The 26,580-nt window shown below is 31.6% G+C and overlaps 2 protein-coding genes across 8 annotated transcripts in view; one reads left to right on the forward strand and one right to left on the reverse strand.

Annotated features, from left to right (window-relative positions):
* Nucleotides 1-291: 291 nt before the first annotated feature.
* LOC123302347 (TAR DNA-binding protein 43-like) lies at nucleotides 292-18,258 on the reverse strand. Of its 6 annotated transcripts, none has more exons than XM_044885243.1 (10): nucleotides 18,014-18,258; nucleotides 16,402-16,486; nucleotides 16,126-16,320; nucleotides 14,366-14,506; nucleotides 12,480-12,666; nucleotides 10,219-10,655; nucleotides 8,835-9,150; nucleotides 8,393-8,512; nucleotides 4,642-4,823; nucleotides 292-820 (listed from the first exon to the last, which is right to left on the reverse strand). In XM_044885243.1, exons 1-10 carry the CDS (start codon nucleotides 18,145-18,147, stop codon nucleotides 797-799), a joined length of 1,821 nt encoding a protein of 606 aa, XP_044741178.1. In that variant the 5' UTR covers nucleotides 18,148-18,258; the 3' UTR covers nucleotides 292-796. The 6 variants fall into 6 exon arrangements, 5 of the variants coding, with proteins under 5 accessions (XP_044741178.1, XP_044741179.1, XP_044741177.1 ...); XM_044885244.1 differs by lacking the exon at nucleotides 292-820 and adding an exon at nucleotides 3,552-4,126; XM_044885242.1 differs by lacking the exon at nucleotides 292-820 and adding an exon at nucleotides 4,312-4,465 and having other exon boundaries at nucleotides 4,642-4,814.
* A 3,063-nt stretch (nucleotides 18,259-21,321) lies between these two features.
* The window catches only part of LOC123302330 (transportin-1-like), a 34,818-nt gene continuing 29,559 nt past the window's right edge, over nucleotides 21,322-26,580 (forward strand). For both annotated transcript variants that reach the window (XM_044885217.1, XM_044885218.1), the window contains exons 1-2: nucleotides 21,322-21,495; nucleotides 23,841-24,377. In XM_044885217.1, coding sequence (XP_044741152.1) covers nucleotides 21,391-21,495; nucleotides 23,841-24,377 — 642 coding nt within the window. In that variant the 5' untranslated portion in view covers nucleotides 21,322-21,390. The remainder of the gene's footprint in view (nucleotides 21,496-23,840; nucleotides 24,378-26,580) is intronic.

Consider the following 26,580-nt stretch of genomic DNA (forward strand, 5'->3'; position numbering starts at 1 on the left):
AATTAACGAAATTCTGTGAAAGAATGAGTGTAACACTACCCCTCTCGTTATTTGTCTTAAATAAAAACTTAAGATATTCTGACTGTCTAACTTAGTTTACCCAACACTTTTTTGTTCTTGGCACGCTATTTATTTGATGCCATATTTATTTCTCATTCATAGACTTACTAAAATAATGTTTAAAACAAATTCGCACGTTCATTTATTGTAAACAGAAATAATCAACTTAAATAAATTATCAATAAAACTTTGTAAAAAATTCATATATATTTATATATAATCACACTGGGAACATCAGGATACATCCTTTTTTGCCATAATTTGTTGGTTTTTTGGTAAGTCTATTTTTTTTTAATGGGTAATAATTTTTAAATAAACATTTTTTAAAAATATTTTTGGCGGAAGACAATTTTAAAATTATGTATAAAATTTGTAAAATTTCTTGCTAGGATCAAAATGTATGAATTTGGACCAGCACAGTAAGTTTGAACCGCTTAAATACACATCATTCGACTCTAGTCACAGTTTGGATAATTTTCATATCAAGCATTGCTAAGAAATTCATTTTTGCCTTATGTAGTAAGTCGACGGATAGTTTCAGAATAGAAAGGTCGGTAATGTTTTCAGGGCTGGTTAATTTGCATTTTTTCAAATTTTGGACCTCGAGGATCCTGAACGAAAAGAGGAGGGAAGAAACATTACAAAATTATTTAGCTTCCTCCGGTTTTGCTCGCTTACGTTCTACGCCATAAGCTTTTCTATACTTTTTTGTAGAGAACATCTTCTTAGTTTTTTTTCACATTGGACGTTGTGGCAGATTCTAAAGGTTGAACGAATTCCTATCTTTTTGTAGAGCTTTAAATTTCTTACAATTTTAACTATTCAAACATGTTTGAGATATGGCGCTTCAAAAAAAGCCCATTTTTCAAAATTCGCCAAAATTTTATCGTATTGAAATGTTGTAATTATATCTCCTGGTTACAATCACCAACTTTGAACACCCCTTTCCCTCACCAAGATTCATTAACTTCCGACCTTTTTCCACATAACCCCACTTGTTTCAATCTGTCAACTGAACGAAAATTAGGTTTTTTAACGTTCCAGCCGAGAGAGCTTAGTAATTATTCAGCGTTTGATTGCTTGAAATTGGAAGGTTAGATGTTCAAATTCCGGCATCGGCAATTGGTCAAAAGTCGTTTCACTAATAAGAATGAAGCAGTTATGCTCGTGGTAATTTTCTACAGTTTTCCGATCGCAGCCTTCAGATGTCGCCATAGTTGCTGTCAAAATCGAGTTCAGCCTCATAACCTTCCCTTTTCTAGCTCATTATGAATGCGTGGTCTTATCTCAAAATCCCTATTACTATATCCATTTTAATTTACGTCAATAGATACAGGGTTCATACGTTTAAAATGGAAATATCAACAGCTAAAATAAACAAAGCTAGCTCAACCCATTCGGAATTCCACAGTGCGGTATCCGTGACTAAAAACAGACTAGAAAAATAATATATAAATGAGTAAAATATATTTTCTTCTTATTTATAGACAATTTTATTACATATATGATAAACAAATTATATAATGAACAAAATTAAATCTTAATATTATTTCACTAGCCTGCTTTTTCCTAAGCGGTGCATTTTTAGACCACGAGTCTATTTTGCGTCGTTAGCCAGCACGATAAACTTTAAAATGAGTTTAATATCATGGAATTTGATAAAGGAATTAATTAAATCTCGCGTGGGCAGGAAAAAACATTTCATATCAAACGGGGTCTCAAAATTTTCCTTAACTTGTAAAAGGCTTTTATAAATTTATATTTTAAGTTTTAGTAGGAAAATTGATTTTCTTAGAAACCACCTGAAAATATTTTAAATCCTTTTGATCAAATTTTTTTTGAACCACTTTGCACTGGTTTAAAAAGTCACTTGAGAAAATCGATTGTGACAATACGGTTCAAAAAAAAACTATACATCATTCCAAATACATACAAAATGATTATATTTGTATTATTAAAACTCAGACACAAGAGAGTTTCTGATAAAATTAAAGAAAAACTTCATGAAAATTGTTAAAATGAAAAAACACTTTTATAAAATAAAATTTCAAAACATTTTCTTCCGATATCGAATTAATAAAAATACAGTTCTTAGACCATATTATTTTTTCTAAAATAAAATCACACTAATTTTGGTTATGCTCTTTTTGTAAAGCAATACATTTATCGATGAGGACCAACGAAAATCAATTTAAACGCACGTTGGTTTCAACAGACGAAGATCTACGTAGAGCAAGTTATTTGCAACTTGCTAAAAATTTGTAAATTAGTTCTACATTAGCTAATAATTCATAACAAAAATTTATAAAAACAGTAGGCTTCCCGTACTTATAATGAAATAATTAGTTTTGAAAATTGAAATTTTTACGGAAATAATCCAGTTGTGTCTTTGGTTAAAGTAGTTCGGCCGTCACATAACTAGTCAAATTAATTTATATTAATTAAATTTAAAATTAAGCTATGAATAAAAATAATATTTGTATCACGTAAATGTTTTTAATGCTTTAAAAATATCGTATAAAAGATAAAATTTATACGTCTTGACTAGGTTTTTTTAACCATAGTTTTTTTATGTTATCTTTATGGAAAGCGCTGTAAAGTAATGCGATTTTCTTCATGATGAAAACTTTTTTGAAGCTCAATCACCGATTAATTTTTGTACAATTAACATTATTGTGAGGCCTTTCATAAGGTATTGTGTTAAAAATCACAATTTTAAAATGAAATAATTCACAATTTTGCCCCGCAATAGGCCCCAAAACTGTGTTACTTTCTCAAACATCCGAACTACTTTAAGAATTCAATATGAATAAGAATTGTAAAAATTTTTCTTTTTATTCAAATAATAAGCAAGCTTTCGATTAAAACAATAAATAACGGTACTTCCTACTTTTAAAGCATAATATTTAACTTGGCAATATCGTCAAGGAAATAAATATTTAAACAAATTTCTAATTAATTAATAATAAAATATTTTTTTAAACAACAAATAAAAGTTTCTATATTATGGTGGTACATGGATCTCCTTAATTAGTGATGTAACGTGCGTTGAAATTGACGTTCATGTGTGATACTGGTACTAAATTTAGCCTCAGACTTACTGAATAGAGGAAGTATCCAATAAACTTTGTTGAGTAAGGAAACTCTAAACTATGGAAGCGTTAATCCATATAACAAAGATTAGTGACTTAACATGCGCAATAAACTGCGCATAGTGAAATATTAACTAGACATAATGTAACCATTTTTTTTTTTTTTTTTTTTGTTATCAAAGATTACAATTTACAAAAAGAGCATAAACTTATTTTTTTGACAATCAAACTTATAAAAAGACTAAAAATGTGTATATTATTTTGTTTTCGGGGGATCAAATCATTAGTTTTTTTTTGTTAAAACACAAGTATTTCAAATCCTCAATATTTATTTTTATATAAATATAATTTTAATTTGAAGGAATTTTTTATTTTAAAATACTTTCTTTTTTTTCAAGATTTTTTAATGTTTCAGATGTGAAATCCAAATTTTTAATTAACGAAGTCGCATTCTGAATATTGCATAAGACGTCATTGTTTCGATATTAAATGCTTTATGAAAAAAAAAGCAATCTGCCTTTTGTATAAGGAGGCCGAGTCTTAAAGGTACGGTTAAATAAAAAAGATTTATCGCAAATAATCAATCTATACCGCAGATTACAGGCGGACAAATATCGATCATTACTCTCGTCATAATACCGCTTACTGTTTGGCATAACCTTAAAAGATTGATCCAACAGAACAAATAAAATCCATAGAGATAAAACCATAGAGAAAATAGGCACGTATAGCTAAAGATAAAGACAGTCTTCGTCTCTCTTATACGCCTACAATTTCTGTATCTTTCTACTTCTCTCACTGCGGTCAATAATTCACCTATTGCGTTCCTTATGTCTATGCATCTCGATAGTATTATCTCTATGATAAAATTGCGAGATTTGCCCACGATGTCGTCTTATTAGAGTTTAACCAGAATGGGAAAATCCTTTTCTGCCTAATTTCAAGTTGACATTCTACTGGAAATTAATTTCTATCTAAAAAAATTAAAACTCAGTAAATTTTATTGCATATCTCGAAAACTATCTATAAATTCGTATATACAAATTTTCGTCGTAGACAAATTCCGAAATTGAACCACACATCTGATATATACAAATGGCATTAAAAAATTTTTTTTCGAAAAATAAAAAATTCACATAAGTTCCCTACTGGTGTCGGTAATTAATTTTTTTTTTGTTTAAGAAGGGTTATTTTTCAGAAATAAGGATATTTTTAAAATTAAAATATGGCCGATTGATAGTCACACAAAACTATTAATCAAATTTGACAAACGATTTATCAGGTGTTTGTTGTTGGGTCACAACTTGCGATACCTAAAAAAAAGAACGGAACTACTACTTCCGACCATACAAACAAAAAATAACAACGTTCGTTTGTGAAAAATCATAAAACCAAAAAAACAAAAATTGAGTGAAAGCAAAATTAAAATTTGAAAATAAATGAAATAAAGAATGAATATAGAGACGAGAGTGCTTTTTTTTTAGAGTACCTGTGGAACACTGGCCGCTTGTTGGGATGCGTTTACACGTTGTTGTACAGTGGTTTGTTGTGTGGGATTCTGTTGTGGTGGTGCACCCCATTGTGTTGATGATGTTTGCTGTGTTCCACCACTAATTTCCTGAGGCACTCCGGTATTGCCAGCAGCAGTCTGAGACATCCATCCTAAAAAATCTAGCCCAACATTGTTTTTTACTATACTTCATATTTATATTTTTGCTGTATTTGTATTCATAGGCGAAATTAAATAAGCGATACTGCTGCCTCTGATGCTCAAATGATGTAGATAACACTTACAGATAGCACTAAATGAGTTAGTACCTTAAATTTAGTGGAACTTGGTTAAGTGGGACCTGGATAAGTGAGGAACCTCCATAACTGGAACTCATGCAGAGGTCCAACTCTTTGGCACTGAATTACCTTTGTTAGTGAGACGAAACAAACCTCTATATCTGTGATCCGTTTTTTCGATTTTATCGTCGCAGTTACCTCTATAACTGAGACAGCAAGTGAATTTTATATGAATTAACCTCTGTAACTGAAAACTGAGATAACATCGTTTTGTTTGTTTACTTACTTATTCTTTTTCTACCCGCAAATTCCGCACTTCATTTTGAGCCTCAATGACCTTCAGTTTTAGTTTTGCTTTACTATCATACGGATGTTTATTTTAAAAATTCCGAAACGAAGGCTCAAATCGTTATCAGTTCGTTAAAAACTGAAGTTAATATCCGTTTATGAAAGTGGGAAGACACGCGATGAAGTCTGTGTCGAATTTAAAGAGCCAAAAACTACTCTTTGTTGAATAATTCAGAATAAAGATAAAATTCAATCACAATTTTCTGAAGGATAAGAAAAACTAAAACGTATACGTTTATCACAATATCCTGAACTTGAACGGTTTTTGCTAACATAGGTCAAGCAACTTCGTAACAAAAACGTAATGGTAAGTGGACCGATGATTAAAGAAAAGGCACAAGATTTCACGCGATATTCAAAATTTTTGTAGCAGCAATGATATTGATAATAAATTAATTTATTTAATAATCGCACCTCTATAATTGAAATAACCTGTATTCTGACCTCTATTAATAGAACCCTGTGTAAATGAGGCAGATATTTATTTATACCTCGATATCTGAGACAATGGGTAAGTAGAATTTCTCTATGAGTGAGATAAATTTGGCGGGTTCCTTGATGACCAGGTTCAACTGTTTTTGGAATATCAAATCTTTTGCTACGACATTTTTAGAAAATCGATTTTTTTGTTCTTGATAACATCATCAAAATCCAAAAAATGTATCAAAACCCCAATTTCTTTATGAACTAGTTACGAGTATTTTCAAGTTTAAAGGATTAAATTCCCCATTTAAGTTCAAATGATAAAAAAACAAGTGAAAACAAACACTTGATTGAGTTAATTGTTGAAATGTCATGTATAGACAGTGTTGATTGCGCCATCTTTTGCTTTTTACGTCATGGAAGTAAAGAAAGACGCAAAAGTGATAAGAGTAACTTCCTTATCACTGTCTCAGTGGACATATCAATAAACAAACACATACATATATACAATAAATGTATACTTGATACAAAACAATACATGTATAATGTTCTAACCTAATTTGCGCCCTCACGGGTAAACATTGATATTAACAAAAAAATGTTTCAACCAAAAGTTGTTTGTGTTTTATGTTTACGTTGTAAAATTTTCAGCTTGATATCTGTTTTCGTTTTTTAGTTATCGCGCCCACAGACGAACAGACAGACGAGCGGAAAAGCGGAAATGGATTTTATGAATACCTATACCAAAATTTTATTCGTAGCATCAATATTTTTAAGCATTACAAACTTGGGACTAAAATTAGTATACCTTGATATAATTCATATATACATGGTATAAAAATGACTAGTAAATGAGTAAACACAGCTACCTACCGACTTAGGAGCTACCTATTGTGATTCCACCTGTGAAAATAGTGCAGGATTCCACTGTTCCGATTAACCGTTTTGATCGCAAATTTAGAGTTATCGATTCATTCCGCGTCAGATCTATCTGGTGCGGGGGTTTATGGGCCTAAAATAAAGGAATCAATTCCTCTTGGTCAATATTTTCAGTCAGAAATCTTTGCCATGCTGAAAGATGTCCAGATCTGTAACACAAAAGGTTACAGTAGAGCACATATGAGCATCTTCTCAGACAGTCAGGAACCTCTTCGAGCCCTTGTGAACGCTTCGAGAAACTGAATCGCCTGGCACTGAATAACACAGTCAGACTGATCTGACTACCAGGCCACTCTGACGTTAAAACGAATGAAGCAGAAGACTTTTTACCTGAGCCTGAGCCTGTGTGTATCTAGGTCATTGTGTATAAACACAGCTAGATCATTGGAATGTGCTTGTTTGAAGCTTACTAGAGCAGTTGAGAAGGGTGTTGGGACTCTTGACAAGACACTGTCGGTTGAACTACCACCCTTTGCTGAAACCTACGGGGCGTCAGGTTTAGAATGTTTGGATCCGAAACTTTTGATCCATCAATACAGATAGAAATTCTGTCAGAGAAGCTGTGTGAATCGATGCGTTTCAATACTTAGAATTAATTGTTTTCAAATTTTTAAATAAAATGAATTAATAAGAAATTTATTAAGAGGTCAAAAAGTAACTGAAGATGATTTCAACTTCATTAAAACCACCCCTAGATGTGGCAATGATAAGAAATTTAGAAAATTCTAAATTTCACATCGGAAATCGTTTCTCAGAGGTTTTAGGAGTCGCTATTCATAAATTCGAAGTCAAAAGGCAACTAAAAGTGGTTGCAACCCCATTAAAACCACCCCTAGAAGTTACAGATAAAAAATATTCTACATTTTGTTAATCATTGTCACTTCTTGAAGTGGTTTTAATGGGGATGCAACCATCCTCAGTAACTTTTTGACCTCGGATTTATGATCAGCAAACCCAAAAACCCCCAAGAGACAATAGCGGAGGTGAAATTTTGAAATAAACTTTTTTTTAATCTCTGTCACTTTTAGGGGTGGTTTTAATGGAGTTACAACTACATTCAGTTGCTTTTTGACCTTAAATTCATGATTAACCACTCCGAGAAACTGCCGAGAGACGATTTCCGAGGTGAAATTTACAATTTTCTGAATTTTTTTATTATCACTTCTAGAATGGGTTTAAATGGGGTTGCAATCATCCTCAGTTGCTTGTTGACTTCGAATACGTGATTAGCGACCCCAAAAATCCCCGAAAGACGATCTCCAAGGTGTAATTTTTAATTTAAAAAAATTTTTATGTCTACCAATTCTAGGGGTAATTTTAATAAGGTTGCAACCATTTACAGTTGCTTTTGAAATCGGATTCATGATTAGCGACCCCAAAAATCTCCGAGAGACCACTTTCGGGGTTAAATTTAGAATTTTTAATTTTTTTTTTCACTGTTACTATTTGGAGGGCTTTGGGGGTGGAAAAACTACCCTCACTTTCTCATTTTTCGATAATTTGTATAGGTTAGTGCGGCTGAATATTCCTGAAGCTCTAAGGAACACGTACAAATAAGCATTTTTGAAATCGGAGCTGCTCCACCACTTTACACATTTTCTAAGTGCACCACTTTTTTGCGCGCAGTGTATAATATACGAAATTTTCGTTAATTCCGAACGAATTTTAAATCATTTTGAGCACACTGGCGCTGCATGCCTAAATAATTTCGCCTATTTATTTTAATTTTAAATACAACCTACTTTGCTGGCTTGCATTTTGAGGTGGTTGATTTGCATTTTGCGATGCGAATCCTTGATTAAAACTCTCTTGTCCTTGACCATGGCCTGATGTTGGTTGTAAATTTGATATTAAGCCCCAACCTGAAAATAAAAATAACTCTACTTATTCAAATATATTTGGAGCTTTAGAGATATCTTAGGGCTCAGAAAACTAAATTAAGTTTCAACCGATAAAAATGATGTAGACTTAAACAATCATGGGGACAATTACAAATTTTATAGAAACAGGCGGAATTCGATTAAATTGCTAAAAATGGGATTCTATTTCTAAATACGTTGTTTCGGGTGTCCAACGCTGTTAAACTTGAACAATTCCTGAATAATTCTCAAAATACAAGTTTTTCGAATTCCGGTTTTCCCAGTCGATGGACACCCTACAAATGAATATTTAAAAATATCACACCTGCTTGATTTAGAGCCGCAGCGACAAGTGCCGGACTCATTGGTAGGGCACCTAAATTTAATGGACCCATATTAAGAGGAGCTGCAGCACCTGTTGGATTTCCAGCATTAGGTTGACCACCTTGATTTGAGCCTCCCACACCTTGATTGCCGACACCAGATTGTGAGTTACTTGGTGGATTATTTCCTTGACCACCGCTTTGATTTGATGCAATACCCGATGTTATTCCTAACGCTTGTAAATTTGGCATATCTAAATTTCCACGTTGCGACACATTCCATGCTCCATTATTATAACGACTAGTGCTACCATAAATCTAGAAAAAATAATTATTGCGATTAAAATTTTGCTAAATATATATAACTCGAAAACCGTAGGTTAATAAATAATTAATTCGATTACTAGACAAACATTTTCTAATAGCCTGAAGTGGACCCGAGAAATTGTCATTCTAATGGAATTTTGGATGATAACTCTAAAACTACGCACTCAATCAACAAATGAACCCGATTTTTTTATTTTTGGGTTACAACTATCTTATGTAACGATTTTTATCAAAATTGAAGAAGTAATTTTTCTCTATTTTTTTATTTATTTATTTTTTTTATTTTGCAATTTTCTGAAGGAGAAAATAGAAAAAAATCACAAACCAATTTTGTTTCAAAATTTGATACATGTATAGAACAATTTCGGCGCGAAAAATACAAAAATCGATTTAATTTGATGATTACACGAATATTTTCTATATGTGATAAAACATATAGCTAAAAGAATTTAACCGATAAATTTAAAAATTTGCAAATCTAGAGCAATTCAGACTCAAAAGTCACGAAATTCAATTTTTTTTTATTAGACAAATATTTTTTAAGAAATAGAAATAGTAGGTATTTTGGACGATAACTCATAAACTACGCACACAATCAACAACTGAATCCAATTTTTGTATTTTTTGGATCGTTATGGAATGATTTTTATCGAAATTGAAGACGAACTTTTCACTTTTTTTTCATTTTTCTTAAATTTTTAACATCGAAAAAATCACAAATGAATTTTATTTCAGAATTTGATTAAATTCGGTATACAGAACAATTTAGGCGCAAAAAAATACAAAAATCGATTTGGTTTGACATTTAGGAGAATATTTTTTATGTTATCCTACAAAATTCTTTATGAAGTCTGATTTTTGGATAGATTTTCGGTGGTATCTCAAAAACTATAAATTAACTTGATATTTTTTATCTTTTTTGAGTCTCCTTAACAATTTTGGGACAAAAAAAAAAAGAAAAAAGAAATACAAAACCGATTTGATTTGACGATTGCGCAGAGATTTTCGGTGGTCTCAACATTTTATTTTCTTTTTTGTACAACTTTGTACTTTACTTACTTGATCACTTCCTCGAGTTCCAGTTAACATTCCAGGTAAAGTCCCACGTTGTGTTCCCATACCGCCAACATTACCCTGATGATGGCTTAAATTTCCTGTATGATGTTGCATGCTGCCATACATTCCAGCGCCCATATTATGCCCGCCAGTAGTGCCCACACCCAACCCTCCAGTGGGTACATGGTGTAATCCACCGATATTATGGTGTGCAGCGGCTCCACTACCAGGATGATGACCTCCATAACCACCAGGTTGATTTGAAGCCGTTGCTGTATTTCCCCCACCTTGATGGTTACCCCCATAGCCTCCCATTTGTCCACCATAATGATTAGACATTGATGGTTGATTCATATGATGCTGTTGACTGTTACGTGATTCAGTTTTTGGGGCTGCATTCGAAACATGCACTGATACACCTTTGATAATATGATCTTCACCTAAGAAAAAAAAGCGTAATATTACTAATCATTTTTTCAACATTATAAAAAATATGATCGCAGAATGTTCCCTCTTGTTCTCTTGGTCCTTACAAAGCGTCTTTGATCATCTTCCCTAAGACACTAAATACGTTTTCGTAATTATTTTGGTGTTCGGTATCAAAGTTTACTTCGCTCGAAATATGGTAAAGATAAAAGCAACAAAATTAAACTAATTTGACCATTTGGTGAGCGATTACACAGGTCTGCAACAAAAAAAAAACTGCACAGGATTTTTTATTGCTTCTTATAGATTTTTACCCATTGAAATCAGAGGCGGATTATCCATAAGGCAAAGAAGGTACGTGTCTACAGACGCGAGGTTACAAAGAAGCGCGCGCATGGAAGTTTTAATCAAACATAAAATTAATTGTGTAAGTATGCAAAAAATTACAGTCCGTTGATTGTGACATTTGTACAGTTATTCAAATGTATGGCAGTTTACTTTATATAATTATTTCAGTAAGAGAAAATTTATTTTAAAAATTAACAGCAAGCCTTGGAACTCTCAATAGTCAAATAATATGAAAAGGACACATAGAGGATACGGAAGAGAAAGCTCACAGCAGATGAATCTTTCGAAGATATTAATTCTTCATTATCTGTTCGGAAGGCATTCAGAGTGACAGCATATCTAGTAATTATAGGAAGACTTGTGGTTGAACTTCAAAAAAGACGAGAATTGTAAAGCAATTTTAAAACTTAATTTTGGTTCTTAAGCAATTTGATTAATTTAAACACAGAAGAAGTTTAAAATAGACTAAGTATGTTAGAAACGATGTATTCTGATGATTTAGAAAAGTATTTTTTTGATGTATCCATCTACGTTTTTATTTAACGTCGAAAGTAAGAGCCGGAGAACTGCCTCCAATAACCAACACGATTATACAGGTTCTATGACATAAAGAACTTGCAACTAAAGAACAAAAAAAGGTTTTAATTGATAGATTTTTATTACGGGGGGCTATGGCACGCCTTTTTACTTTTTAAAACTTTAATTGATGATTTTAATTCCAAGTTGAAATAGAAATCGTAAATTGTAATTTAAATTTGAAAAAAAAAAAAAAAACTTAAGATTTTAAAAAGTAAAACGGTGTGCCATAGGCGGCGCTAATTTCACACTGCTATCGGGCGCAAAATTTCTTAATCCGCCTCTGTGGATAATATATTAAGAAACAGTTTAGATTTTATAGTAAAATTCATTTGAAAATTCGATAAATTCAGGGGGATAATGACTCAAGCGGGAATCTCGCAGTCTTAGAAATTGTCAGTTGATCATATTTCAATGACGATATCAATCAATGATTAGTTTTTGATAACCCATGCGGGAAACCGAAGATGAAAAGGGAAAACGTACTCGGAGAAACATGAAAAAGAAGAAGGAGAACAATTTTCAAAGGCAAAGAAGGTAAACTGACAATTCAGAGACTAGTATCCTTTCTAATATCATCCAATTCAATTTCATGGATAAATATCATTATCTATTAGTTTTGCAAGAAAATCTGGCGTGATAGAAGGAAATGGATATTATTATATTTTAATAAACAAATAATTTACCAATGACATCCCATGCAGGTGAAAATAATTTCTTTTTTTCCAGACCTGTGTTATTGTTTTGAACCATCTGAAATCGTCAGGGGATCACGAAATCCACTGAATTTTTGTGTTTTATATCAATTTTAAATGAATTTAAAATCCAAATTCCCAGAGTTTTAAACTTAAGTCCCGAATAAATAAAACTATGTTGACTTAAGAAATAAAATTATTTTCGTTAAAAAAACTTACCACATAAACTTTGAGCAACATCCGGTTCTAAGAATGTTACAAAACTGAATGCACGAAATGGTTTTGGTATAAAAACATCAGTAACTTCACCATATTTACTGAAGTAATCGCGTAAATCATCCGCAGTCATATCTTCTGTACACCGTCCAACGAATACTTTACATGGCACTTGCTGAATCATTCCCTCCTGGAAAAAACAGCATTATCCAACAAATGCATAATGACAGAACACAGAAGAGTTTTCTCCGTTTCTTTAGCGGTTATGAAAAATTTTTTGTGTATTTCGAAAAACAAATTAAAAAGAAAAATTAAATGCCTAAAAAGTTCGTTTTTGATTTAAAACCCACTTACACAGAAAAATTCACATTTTATCAAAAAAAGGGGACGTTAGCAAATTTTTTTTTATTTATTTAAAATTTAAAAAAAAAAAAAAAAAAAATTAAGACTCGATCCACAATATCGTCCTATGTTCGAATTGGTTTCGGCTCGATTTTGCTTCAATAAAATATTTTTATAAATAATAGACCCGAATTCGGATCCCTAACATTTAGACCTTTACTCAATTCCTTCGATTCCAAAACTCTGATCACGAACTTTGTAGAAAGAAATTGAGACTTTTGAGTCTCTCGACCCTACAGAAAGTCTATACACTCACTTTCGGATTTTTATCCAAAACGAAAAGGGCTAAAATTTTATTTAAATACTACTAATAAAAATTTCTTCAGCCTTCGGAAATAATCGAAGGACCTTAAATTATAAAAGCAATAATTCAGCAGACAATGTCCGGATAAACTAAAAACCCACCTGCCTTAACTGTGCCCTAATTTTTCACAGCACTGAATGGTCTGATTTGACATACCTCCCACGACATCTCAATAATCGAGATTGAGAGAGGCTTCGGTAAAGCGCTTTTATTCTCACAACCGAGAAATTCAATTCGTGTATGTTGCTTTGACATTAACTTTACAGGACCGATAAAACCCGATAATTTCAACACCTCGAATCAAGGCTTATCACAATTCTCTTCGGCATTACAGATTTATTAAATTGCTTGACCTTGCCTACTGATTTAGACTTAATATTCTCTAAATATGGCAAATCAACTACTCCGAAATACTTATTTTTGGGAGAGAAATGTGTACTTAGTTATTGGTTTTTTTTCTAGTATTGATGGGCTATGCAAAAACATGCATAGGGTGGAAGGGAATGCCCGAAGGCCTTTCAAGTCCTTAAGTTGCGAAGGGACTGCCACCAAACTTAATGCGGTCCTGTACGCACGTATTTTTTGAACAGTTCCTACTACATTTATAATGTTTTTAAAAAGAAATTTGACCGAAAACGGCTCGAACATAGCCCAATAGTGTGGATTGAGCCTAATAATAATAACTAAAAAAAGGGGACAGATTTATGTAAATCGGATATGTTTTTTGTCGCACCCAATTTTTTTAAGTTCCTGGTTGAATTGTCCATCAGCGTATTGTGAGACTGACCTTCGACAACAATCTTCACTTCACTCAATCCCTGAACTCTCTTCAATTGTTGTGACTCTGAAATTGGACAAGCGGATTTTGAAAGAGATGAGTGTCACCGAATGAAACTCCCACGCAGACATTCCGTTCCACATTCAAAATAATAATTTATATATAAAAATAACATAAAATACTTTTTTTCATGTGTTTCAAAGAATTCCAGAACATTCCAAAAAAAAGATCCATCTCTCGCGCGCAACAATGACCCATTTTCACAAATTTTCATTTTGCTACACTTTCACTTACATAACAACCTAACACTTAACTTTTAGCACGGGTGAAGTTTTTTTAAAGTATTTTTTTTTCTTTTTGTAAACATACAGAAAAAAATTTTTAAGACTTATTATTTATGTTTACCTTTGAATTTGGAACTTTGACGTCACACCAGCGACCATCAATCATATGCCGTTGTCCCAGTACACGTAATTGGGATTCATATGACGCAAAACGGATAAATCCAAATCCTTTTGATTGTCCTGTTTTTGTATCCTTTTTAACCTGAAATAATATTTAACGTTAAAACTAATTTTAATTTAAAAAAAAAGGCTACAGACGCCCAAAATCTTGAGTAATCAAAGAATTTTTAGATATAATTAAGAGAACAATGGGGTAATAATAATTAACCTTTTTAATTTTCTGATAATTGACGATTTCTCGATATAGGATAGATCATTTAAGATGCCCTGATCTTCCCATGATAACAAAAAAAATCCCTTGCCTTTTTAAGGTATCATAATTTGAAATTTTTATTTTTGAAAAATAGAAAAATTTATTTTTACCTCGTATTCTGATACAAAAACATTCACTAAGGGAAATCGAATCCAAAACATTTTAGGGTTTTCGGAGAAGAATGGGAATAGAATAAGAACTTTCCGCTAATTAATTGTGAAAGAATTATTTACAAAATCAATTTTTTTTTTCGTTTTTTTTTTTTTTTTTTGAGTAACTGGATATAAAGTTAGCAAAGTACGACTTCATAAAATGACTCTGGGACTTTCGTAGATGAATGTTAATAGAATAAAAAGTTCCCGCAAATTAATCGTCAATTAGTTGTGAAGGAATTGCTTTGCTAACTTAATATATAGTTAATGAAGCAGACATCGAAGAAATAACTTTTGAATGTTGATAGCAAAGTAGGAATAGATTGAGAATTTGTTGTTAATTAGTCGCCAATTGTGAAACATGGAATATATCCAATTTTTTTTCTGTATGCTTGATTATTTCGATACAAAGTTGGCGAAGCAACCTTCGAAAAATTACTGAAGAGTAAATAGGAACGTGAGACAATTGAATAAGAATTAGTCGTAATTTAGTTGATAATTTGTAAAACAACAAATTTCCGCAATCCTTATTGATTTATTATTTTTTTGGGTTCTTTGCTATCCGGATATAAAGTCAGCGAAGCTGATTATGAAATAATGACTTTAGAGCGTGAATAGGAAAGTAGTCTCTGGATGACAATTTGCTGCTTATTATAATCGCCAATCAGTTATAAATTAATTTTCACTTTTCTGTTTTCTGGGTGCTTTTCTGACTTGATAGAAAGTTAGCGGAGTAGGTTTTGAAAAAATGACATCTTTTATAGAAAAGTTAGATCTGGATGACTTTTCGCCGCTTATTAGTCGCTGATTATTAGTGAGGAAAATCAGTTTCGTTGTTCGCCTTTTTCCCGTATCCTTAACTCCTTTGAAGCACAACGTAAAAAGTAATTTTTCTGTGCTTTTTTCACTTGATATAAATTTAGCAAAGCACCCAAAAAAAAAAAAAAAAAAAATTAGAAAATGAATTTCTTCAAAAACTTATTCCATTCCCATTCTTCTACGAACGCTCTCTCATTTTTTGGAGGCCTGCTTTGCTAACTTTATATCAAGTTAGCAAAGCACAAAAAAATAACAAGAAAACGACAAAATCGATATTTTCAAAACTAATTCACGGCTAATTAGTGGCAAATTATTCACCTACTCTCGAGTCGACCTATATTCGTGACAGGTGCTTAGCCAAGTTTGTAATGCTTAAAAATATTGATGCTAGCCGAACATTTTCAGTTATTCCAAGCCGATCGCCACCCTGTAATTTAGTATGGGCAAAATTATGACGTAGAATCTACTAATAATTACCTGAGCCATTAAAACTTCACCAAACGATTCAAAATATTCACGTAAATTTTGTTCCGTTGTCTTCCATGGCAAGCCTAAAACAATTAAATCGGTGCAACGTAATTTTGTCTCCATACGTTTAGTTTTTGCTGTTGAATTTTCAATTGTATCATCTGATTTTCGTTTATTTTCTTTCGGAAACACACAATAAAAAACCTTTAAAAATAAAAAAATATTTTAACTAAAAAAAACTTTTCCAAATATTTTAAGTTAGAATTGTTTGTATATATAATATACCTGATTTCCCCAGCCTTCATCGGGTGGTGGATGTAAACGACCTTCGTTTAATCGAACGCCACGCATTGCTCGTGAATCTGGATTCCTAAATAATAATAAAAAGGTACATCGTTAATGGTGCGGTAAAACAGGAATGGGTATAGAAATAAAGTGATACAAAATATCAACAGTAATTCTTTCTTCTTAGTGTATAGGCAATTTTTATTACAGATAATATTATTATGATTTTTTCCTAAGTGATAAATTTTTAAACCGTGAGTTATTTTCGTCATTAGCCAGCACTTCAAGCTTTAAAATGAGGGGTAAACCATGGAAATTGATAAAGGAATAAGAAAGATATCGCGATGTGACAGAAAAAAAGGCAAGAGAAATGATATATAAAATTTTGGACGAAAGCAGGTTTGAATTATCTAGTGTGCAAAAAATTTGTCGCTTTTTTAATTATCCCATCCAGCATTTTAAGTTTATCTTAAAAGAAAGAACACGCAAGCTGAAATTATTTAAACTAAGCAATCCTAGTATTTAGAAAGTTTTCTACTTTTTTTCTGTTATCATTTTGTTATTAGATACAGTTTAAAATGATCATTTAAATTTATAAAAACACTTCGCTTCTTGAGAGGCACGAAGCTAATAGTTTAATAATGCAAAAAGTTTACATAAATTTAACACATATTGCCTACACTGTTTAGGAAATGTTAGCCATGAATTTTCCAGATTTGACTGTCTTCCAACGATCATATTGCTTACTATTTATAGCTTCAATTAACTAATAAATTATTAAAATAGAATTTAAAAAGATAATACACACACATTTTGATATCTTCAGGAGTTTTTGCATGATGTGCGCACAAATACGAAAAAAGGTCACAATTTTATTTTTATTACAAGAGTCTTGTAACAAGACATTTTTTGCCACTTAAATTTTGAAAGGCAAGTCGAAAATATCCTTATTTAAAATGACTTTTGTTTTTAAATAAATAAAAAATCATTTTAGGTTTAATATTTTATACAAAATTTAAAGATTTGAGATCTTTTGAATCTACAGCAGGAACGATTCTGAGAAATTCGATCCAACTCGATATTGGATACCAGCGTTAGAAAAATCGTAATCAATCCCTTATGATTTTGATAAAATAAATCCTAGCTAATTAATACAAATTTATAAATATTTATATCGCTAAATATTTATAATGTGGTTCCTGAAGGGGGTATATTTTAACAAATATCTATAACTTTAAATAACGGAGATCACTTTAAATAAATTGCAAGTTATGAATTGATCAAAAAATTTAAAATACGTAGACTCAAGTTCGAGTATTTAGCAAGACTATACGATACATTCTTCGAATCGAGGCTTACGGAAAGGAAAATCTTGTTAGAAACTACTTATATTTACAACTTCTACAAAAATGTAAAAATTTTGTGTCTTATCTATCCAAAAAGTATAGACAATTATTTTCAGTTCAATAAAACCGATATTCACTTGCAATACAAATAGCGAATTGTCTTTGAAGTGAAAGTTTAGATTCAACAAGTAAACTCCCAACATTTACAATTCGAAAGTCTTCGATTCCAAAAACACAAAAACCCATATCATATGATAATATATTACCTGTATTTAAGCCCACTGGCTCCAGGAAATTGTCCTGATAACGTCGACAACAATAAAGTCCCATCTTCTTCTGTAGGTAATTCAATGGGTTCTTCCCCTTCCTCTTCGGCAACTTGTAAATACTCAATTGACATTTTTAAAACATTTAAAATTTTACACACTTAGAATTGTAGAATTAACACACACAGAAAATAATATTAGAACTCCAAAATAACTTTCACAGAATGTCGAAATAATATTTTTATTTATTTATACATTATATAACAATATTTATAAATAAAGTATAAATTTATTTTAAAAAATGTATTAAAAATTAAAAGATCTATGATGAATTTGTAATAAAATTACGACTAGGTTTTTTTATATTATTTTTTTTTTTTTTTAGAATTAAGTTAGAATTTTTTTGCTTATATAAAAGATCTTATTACGGCCTGGCCCTATCTATTTTTGGTAAAATTTTTCGTGTATTTTTATTAGATATATTTTTTTTTTCTTCAAAATAATATTCAATCACCAGTCATGCTCTACATAAACTCGATACATTCAGAAATTATTACATATTTCGGACACATACATTTTTATATTTAATCATAAAAAATCACACATTTAATCTTTTTTTTTAACATACAAACAAGATTCACACATCAACGCACCATTCACAAACAAGATGGCGTCATTTTCTTGTTTATTTTTGTCATTTATTTTTATTGTTAGTGCAGTGTGTGCGGTACAATGTGTGTTATATGAATGATTTTTATGCTTAGTTTGTACAATCCTTTATATCGATTTTATTATATGTCGTATTTATTCCCCAAGGATTTGATATAGAAAAAGATAAAGCTTGCTAAACATGGTATATTTTATTTATAAGAACAAATAAGAACTGATAAATTCGTGGAAGCCAGTAGAAACTAAAACTTCATAGAGACGATATCATGAGCGTATCCAAAAGGGTAGCTGTTAGTCTGATCTGAAATCCCCATTCATTTAAGTGGTTAATTATGTGCTTATGATTTAATACTATTGTATTAATACAATTTTTACCAGAAATCGCTGATTCTCCCCCTCATTCTAGGATAAAAATATTATTGTATTGCGGGTGTCAAATTAATTTACGAACACTAAAAGAACAAATTTTTATGAAAATAGCCGTACACAAGGGAATGGCCAAGTTTATTTACGAAGATTAAAAAAATGAAAGGGGGAAAAGGCTAATTTTTATGAGATGGGCCGCACACCAGAGAGCGCCAAGGTGATTTACGAAGACAAAAAAAACACGGTTTCGTCTGATTTTCACATCACCAAATAATTGAATTGTCTAGGAGCCCCGGCATGGGTTGTACCGGCCCTATATGCTCACTATTAATTTTCGTACAAAAGCTTGTTAAAGAGAGAGCCCTAGAATGGTTACTTAACTAATCGCGCAAATGTTTAAAATGCTAAATAAATTTTTATATTAATTTTTGATAGCATTTAATGTGCTCCATATTACTCGAGTTTCTTAAGCTATTTACCATCTTTAATTAAATTAAGGACAAAATTAATTCTTTACTTTTTAATGCAATTTTATTATTAATCAAAATATTGTATTATCATCCAATTTTCATACGCTGCGCGATTTTCATCTCTTAAATACAAGATTTGGACCGGAAAGCTTGTAAAAAAAATATTAATCTGGAACGCACTCAACTCTAACTAACTTCGAGGTTCAATGCTTCGGTCCGGATAATGAATTTTCCATTACATAATTCTACATTATTCCACTTTTGGTTTGAGGACATACACGGAAAAAATTTGAGTACGTACCTGGTGGTAATAATTTTGCCAAATTTTTAATGGTCACTGTAATTGTTCTTTGTAAAATAAGTCATTTTTAATTAAAAAATGACTATAAAATTTTGGTTTATACATTTTACCTGTTTAATACAGAATCAGCTTAGGTTAGTAAATATAAATTGTTTTTATATTGAATGTAAATAATAAAATAAATTTTCCATTCAATTTATAAAAAAAAGCCAGCAGATACAGAATTTTTTTTGGGTTAATATTTTAATCAATAAGATAAAAATAAACATTGGATGGTTCATAAAATATGCACAATATTTGAATTTATGAAAATAACCCGCCATTTTGTAGTAAACCATAAACTTAACAATTTGCTTTGCATGACTTTTAATACCTTTTATGTATAATTAATTAATCAGGATGATTAAGAACTACAATAAAGTGTCAAATATCTGGACGCAGGCGCGGTTCCAGAATTTTTTCCGGAGGGGGTCACAAGGTAAAAAAATCTAAAATAACCAAAATTTTGTGTTATAAATGATGCTTTCACTTGAAACTTGTAAACAGATGTTAGTATATAAAGTATAGCTACAATCCAAATATAGAGCAAATAATAAAAAAGCCAGTATTGTGTAAGAAAATCAGTGAATTTTGTTGATTCAGTCATTTTTAAATTCCAATTTATTCAAAAGTGCAAAAAAGTGAGTTAATTTTGGTCGCTTGGTTAGTTTTCGTTTTTTTTAGTTTGCAAAAAGTAGGTTTTGTTCGTTTGTTTTGTTTTTTTTTGTTTTTCAGTTTTTAAAAAATTGGTTTAGTTTTATTTTTTGAAATGCGGGCTGTTTGGGGGGGGGGGTCATGACCCCTGTGCCCCCTTGAATGCGCGCCTGTCTGGATGTGCTATTTTCCTTATAATGATTATTATCGAATTTACTATTAAGTTACAATTTTTATAATTTCTTGTGCTGTTAAAAACAATTTAAAAAAAAAAAACCAAAACATTTTTTTCTACAATTTTGAATTATCTACGGCGATGAAGTTTTTTTGTCTAATTCTAAACAAAAATTTTAGTTATGACTATAAATGGGAACTTCATTTATTTTTGGTTATAACATACTAAAAAAATTAAGCTTTTCTTTTTTAAATGTTCTTCTCCTCGACTGATTGACGATAAACCACATTTCGACTAGTAAAAATTATAAATTTTACTGGTCGAAAAATTATAACTATCCGAATTTTGCCTCCCTGCAGTTAAAAAATTTTTTTTTTCAGAGTTTTGTTAAAAAGTTTTAATTAAAAACGATTAATTTTCTTGAAATTCATTTAAAATAAGCGACGGAAATCGAGAAGTTAGTTTAAAGTCGACTGCAAATGAAAATCAACTTACAAATCGATGAACTTCTGGTCTAATTTAAGTCGATAAGGTAGTTATTTTAATTTTATAAGTTCAGTCAGTCAATATTTAGTTCACAAACGTGTATGTATTGATGTACAGTGCTAGTAACGTGCTTCAGTGATATAAAAAAGTGTGTGTGCTTTGAAAATATATAAATTCAAGTGAAGTGTTTTGGAAAACAAATTCAAAAAATTACAAAATGAAAACGGATTGGCAGCCGCAGGAAGATGGCCTGCGACAAATATTACAATTATTAAAACAATCACAATCACCGGACACAAATACACAACGATTTGTACATAGTGTATCCTTAAAACAAAAAAAATGTTGGATGTTTCTTCAGCCATTTTTATTTATAAATTCAGAACAATCAAATCAATAATTTATAGTTCTCATTTGTTATAAATGAATTTTCTCGAAATTTCCTCGATTTTTTAATAGTATTATTTATTTTGATTATTTTCTTTTCGAAAAATGTCATTGTTTTTATAGATTTTATTCAAGATTTTCGCGAAAATACGCTTTATTAGAATTTTCATTGCGTCTAAAAAAAAACAAATGAACTTCGAATCGAATTGGCCCTCGCTTAACTTAAAAGTTAACTTAATACTTATTTAATTATAAATTCTCAAGGATATTTTGAAAATACAGAAATTATGCAATTGAATTTTCAATAATTAATTAGCTAAAATTTCCATATTCTAAGGATTCCGTACATTGAATATTAACTTAATACGAGGGTTATTAACTTGGAAACATTAAACTCAATAGGGAATTATCCAAAGATCAATTAAAATAAGAATTTTTATTGGAATATTTCTTTAAAACTTTTAGGGCTTCTTTGTACCATTTAAAAGTCCACAAAGGACATATAGTTGAATTTTTATATTCCTTAAACTGTCTCTGAATTGGTAAAGAACTTTTAAAATAATTTTTTTTGCTAAGTATAAGGCTAATAAATTTCCTAAAAAAGGAAACTACCAGGATTTCGATTTCTAAAAATTCACTGTTTCTGCTCTTTGCTTAGCTCTAAGCACTGCTTCACTACATAGTATAAAACAAAGTCGCTTTCTCTGTCCCTATGTCCCTATGTCCCTTTGTATGCTTAAATCTTTGAAACTACGCAACGGATTTTGATGCGGTTTTTTTTTAATAGATAGAGTGATTCAAGAGGAAGGTTTATATCTATAATAACATCCATTAAATAGTGGAGAAGTACTGCTATTTTTGAGGTTAATAGTTAAAAATGTAAAAAGTAAATAAGTAAAAATGTAGTGTATGAATTTAGATATTCCAAAGATAGCAGGAAATCTTCATGGTATAGGGAAAGGGGGATTGTTTTACTCCAAATTTAACGCGTGCGGGCCACGGGCAGTAATGAATAAATAAAAACTACTGGATCGATTTTAATCACATAGGCTATATATTTTATACCCGTGCGAAGCTAGAGCGGGCCGCTATGTTTTTATATACAACGTTCACAGTTTTTCTGTAGTGTATTTAGTATCAGCATTGCACCCGTGCGAAGCGGGGGCGGGTCGCTAGTATGGAATTAAAATAGAATTACTAAAATAAATTTGTGGTAAATTTTGGTGTGAAATTAAGAAAACATGCCCCGAAAATGAATTATTAAACAATGGCCAGGAAATTTTTCAGGTCAGAGAGCGTCATAAGCCGCAACTCTGTACGCAAATAAATTTTAGCTTTTTAGCAGATAAATTTTAAAAATTTTGCTGACTTCTCGAGGTGATAATTTTAGTCGTTTGCCAGTAATAATAATAATAATATTAAAAGTGTCTGACCAGTATTTATGTTATTTGAACTTTTCTAATATTTTCTGAGGAACAGTGATTGAACGCAATCACAGAATTAAAGTTAGATACATATAGTTCGATACACGACAGTTTCCGAATACTAAATAATAATAAAATATAAGAGAGATACCGCAAGTGTGTCCCTAGCACTTAGGCCGAGGGGTCTTCTCACCCTCCTTAAAAACAACCTTTCATCCAAAGGATTAGGAAAAAATTGACCGAAAAAAATTTCTGACTCAAACTAACCAACTCGTAATTACAATACACCGGGTCTATAAAATTTTCGGTCTATTTTTTCCGATTACCGTTTTAAGATGAGACGTCTTCGGATAAGAGATGTAATTAAAATCAGATGAAGCTATAGGGTTCTGTCGAGGTCAGGCGCCACACAGAAACCCCACAGCTTCTGCGCCAAGATGTTTCCCAGGATTGATGGATCCAAGGTTTCGGACCCGAACATTCTGAATCTGACGCCCTACATATTTCTGAAGGTGCAAATAACCTGGTCGGAGGTTTTGTTTTCCTCCATACAGCCCCTAAAAGTGAGATGATATCCTGATGTTACGAAGGTGATACTTCAATCGAGAGTGTCAAGAGTTCTACCACACTTCTCAACTGTGCTCTAGTAAGTTTCAGAGGAGCACAGTCCAATGACCTAGCTGTGTTTATACACAATTTGGCCTGTCACATGGCCTGCGCAAAGTAACAGTAATCAAGATGGGTTTGTTAGTTTCCGAATGGCCTTACCGATAATGTTATGATACAATAAATTTTGATTTCCTTATGCTCAAAAAAAAAACTTTGTAAAATATTTTTCTTAACTAAAAATCCACAGAAATTAGAAGAATTAAATTCATCACCAGAATTTAATAACTATTTAGTATTCGTATTATCCAAAATGACAACCGAAGATGAACCAACACGAACGTTAAGTGGTTTGATATTAAAGAACAACGTACGAACTCGATTCCACCAATTTCAACCGCAAGTCTGTAATTTCATCAAAGAAGAATGTCTAACATCGATTGGTGACTCATCACCGCTAATTCGGGCCACTGTTGGCATACTAATTACGACAATTGCAACAAAAGGGAATTTAGATGATTGGCCAGAATTGTTACCCACATTACTGCAAGGAATTGAATCAAACGATAATAATGTATGCGAGGGAGTGTTTGGAGCACTGCAAAAATTATGTGAAGATGTACCCGAATATAATGATTTAGAGAAATTGAGTGTATTTATACCGAAATTATTAGTTTATTTTCAACATGCGAATCCAAAAGTACGATCGTTAGCCATTTCATGTATTAATTCCTTTTTAATGGTACGAATACCAGCGATTATTGTGCATTTGGATGAATTCGTTTTTGTAAGTATTTTTATTAATTTAATTACCATAGAAATAATTTAGTATTAGTAGTTACGGCAACCGATGGAGTTCGTTCCGTATTTTACGTAACCTTATCTGCCCGAGTTTTTTAATAACAACAAGACGCGTACACACAAGAGCTCGTCGCCTTGGGAGGGAGGGGCGAAACGTCTCTTGCAGAAAGGTGTTGTCTTTTGAGTCAGAAGAGTCAAAAATTAAAATTAACAAAGTTTTTAAAGAGCCACAAAAATTTTTCTTGCCAACAATAAATAGTTTATGCCACAATAAATAGTAGCATAAAGTTTTTTTATTAAAAGAAAACCAATCTATTTACTTATACACTGCGCCAAATTAACAAAGGAACCAAATTTGTACACAAAATTTTACCTAAATTTCAAACAGCTGTATCTCCGCAAAAAATCATCGAATTTTTAACCTCAAAAGCTCATTTGAAAACTTGTACTTTCTAGTTTTGGAATCAATTGTTCAATAATATTATCACATCTTGCCGCTTTGCAAGAAGGGTTGAAAGGGTGAAAAATGCTAAATTTTATATAAAGTTTACAAGCGAACAAAAATTTTTTAAATTATTTTACAACAGATTTGTTAATACCATTCGAAAACATTCCCGTATGAGCATTTTGACCAAAATATTCGGTTTCAAAGCAAAATTGGCACTTTTGGATTTAAAACCCTGATCCATCTGAAATAATCATCGCACTGAATTGTTTTCAATACCTATCATTCGAAAATCATTCGAAAACTTAAACTGCCTTCTTTTTAAGCACTTACACATTGTTCCTTAAAAATTTTTACCACTCTCCCACTTTTCGTTTTTAAACATGCCCAAAAATAGAATTTTTCCATATTTTAGACGTTTTCATGTGGCCGCCAATTTATAAAAAATGGCGCTATCTAAAATTTTATCGTGCTCATTAGAAAACTTTTACTTTCTAGTTTTTGAGCAATAGGTATTGCTCAAAAATTTTTATCACCTCCTGTAGCTTTGTACTGAGGATTGAAATGGTGTGAAATTCGAGTATCATGATATTTATTTCAATCTTCTAACTTGCTTTTCAACTCTGTAAATATTCCACTCCACAAAGCTTTACATTTTAAATCGATAAATTTCTAGAGATCCAGTATCAACTCCAAACGGCTCAATGTAGATTTCGTTACTTAAGAGAATTTACTTTCGTTGTGTTGAGAGGACTTACTGTGAATACTAAAGTGGTTTTGTTGGTTTATTGTTATTTTTATTTCGGCTGAGACAGAAATGGTGCCTAATCCTCGTTAATCGATTCAGAACGATTTTTAAATGTTATTTTTATAAAATAAATAATATTTGCGTGTGGAACAATTTTTTTAAGTAGTTACGGCGACCAGTGGAGCTCGTTCCGTAATTCACGAAACTTTATAAGCTCGAGTTTTTTTTTTATTAACAAAATAAGCGTACTGAAATGGGGTCTCAAGCACCTAAATCTCTAAGCATTCTGTTTGGAGGCGAAGCTTTTCTAGCAGAAAGATGTTGTTATAAACAGATGAAGCTGTAAGATTCTGTGGAGGCTAGGATTGCCTTGAAGGCTCATAATGGTGCAATAACATGCATAGAGATTTCATCGCCTTATGTGCAATTTCTTTAAGTAGTTACGGCGACCAGTGGAGCTCCGTATTTCACGCAATCTTATCCGCTCGAGTTTTTTTATTAACAAAATAAGCGTACTGAAATCGGGTCTCAAACACCTAAATCTAAAAGCTCTCTGTTTGGAGGCGAAGCTTCTTTATCAGAAAGATGTTGTTATAAACAGATGAAGCTGCAAGATTTTGTGGAGGCTAAGATTGTCTTTTCAATGTGTTTTGATACTCATAATAACAAAATTTCCTAGCATATTTCTATAGAAAAGACAGACCCAGGTGAGAAGGTCGTTAACCCCTCTCATGCCAACTGGTCCGCTGCCTTGCTCCTTTACGGTAGAGTGATTCGGTACCCAGATCAACGTAATTGTATTATTCAGTTGCCAGGGGGTTCAGTTACACGAAACATTCGTAATATTGAAAGCTCCAAAGGCTTTCGTGTTACCAATCTATGTACCTTTCAGTAGAGCGAAGATAACTTCTTGAAAAATCGTTACGTATTGACTAAAAGAAATCGCTTCCTTTGTTGTAAGTCTAAAAACCTCCATCCGAATAGATCTCTGACGAT

The sequence above is a fragment of the Chrysoperla carnea genome, chromosome X, assembly GCF_905475395.1.
Source record: "Chrysoperla carnea chromosome X, inChrCarn1.1, whole genome shotgun sequence".
Taxonomy (NCBI): Eukaryota; Metazoa; Arthropoda; class Insecta; order Neuroptera; family Chrysopidae; genus Chrysoperla; species Chrysoperla carnea.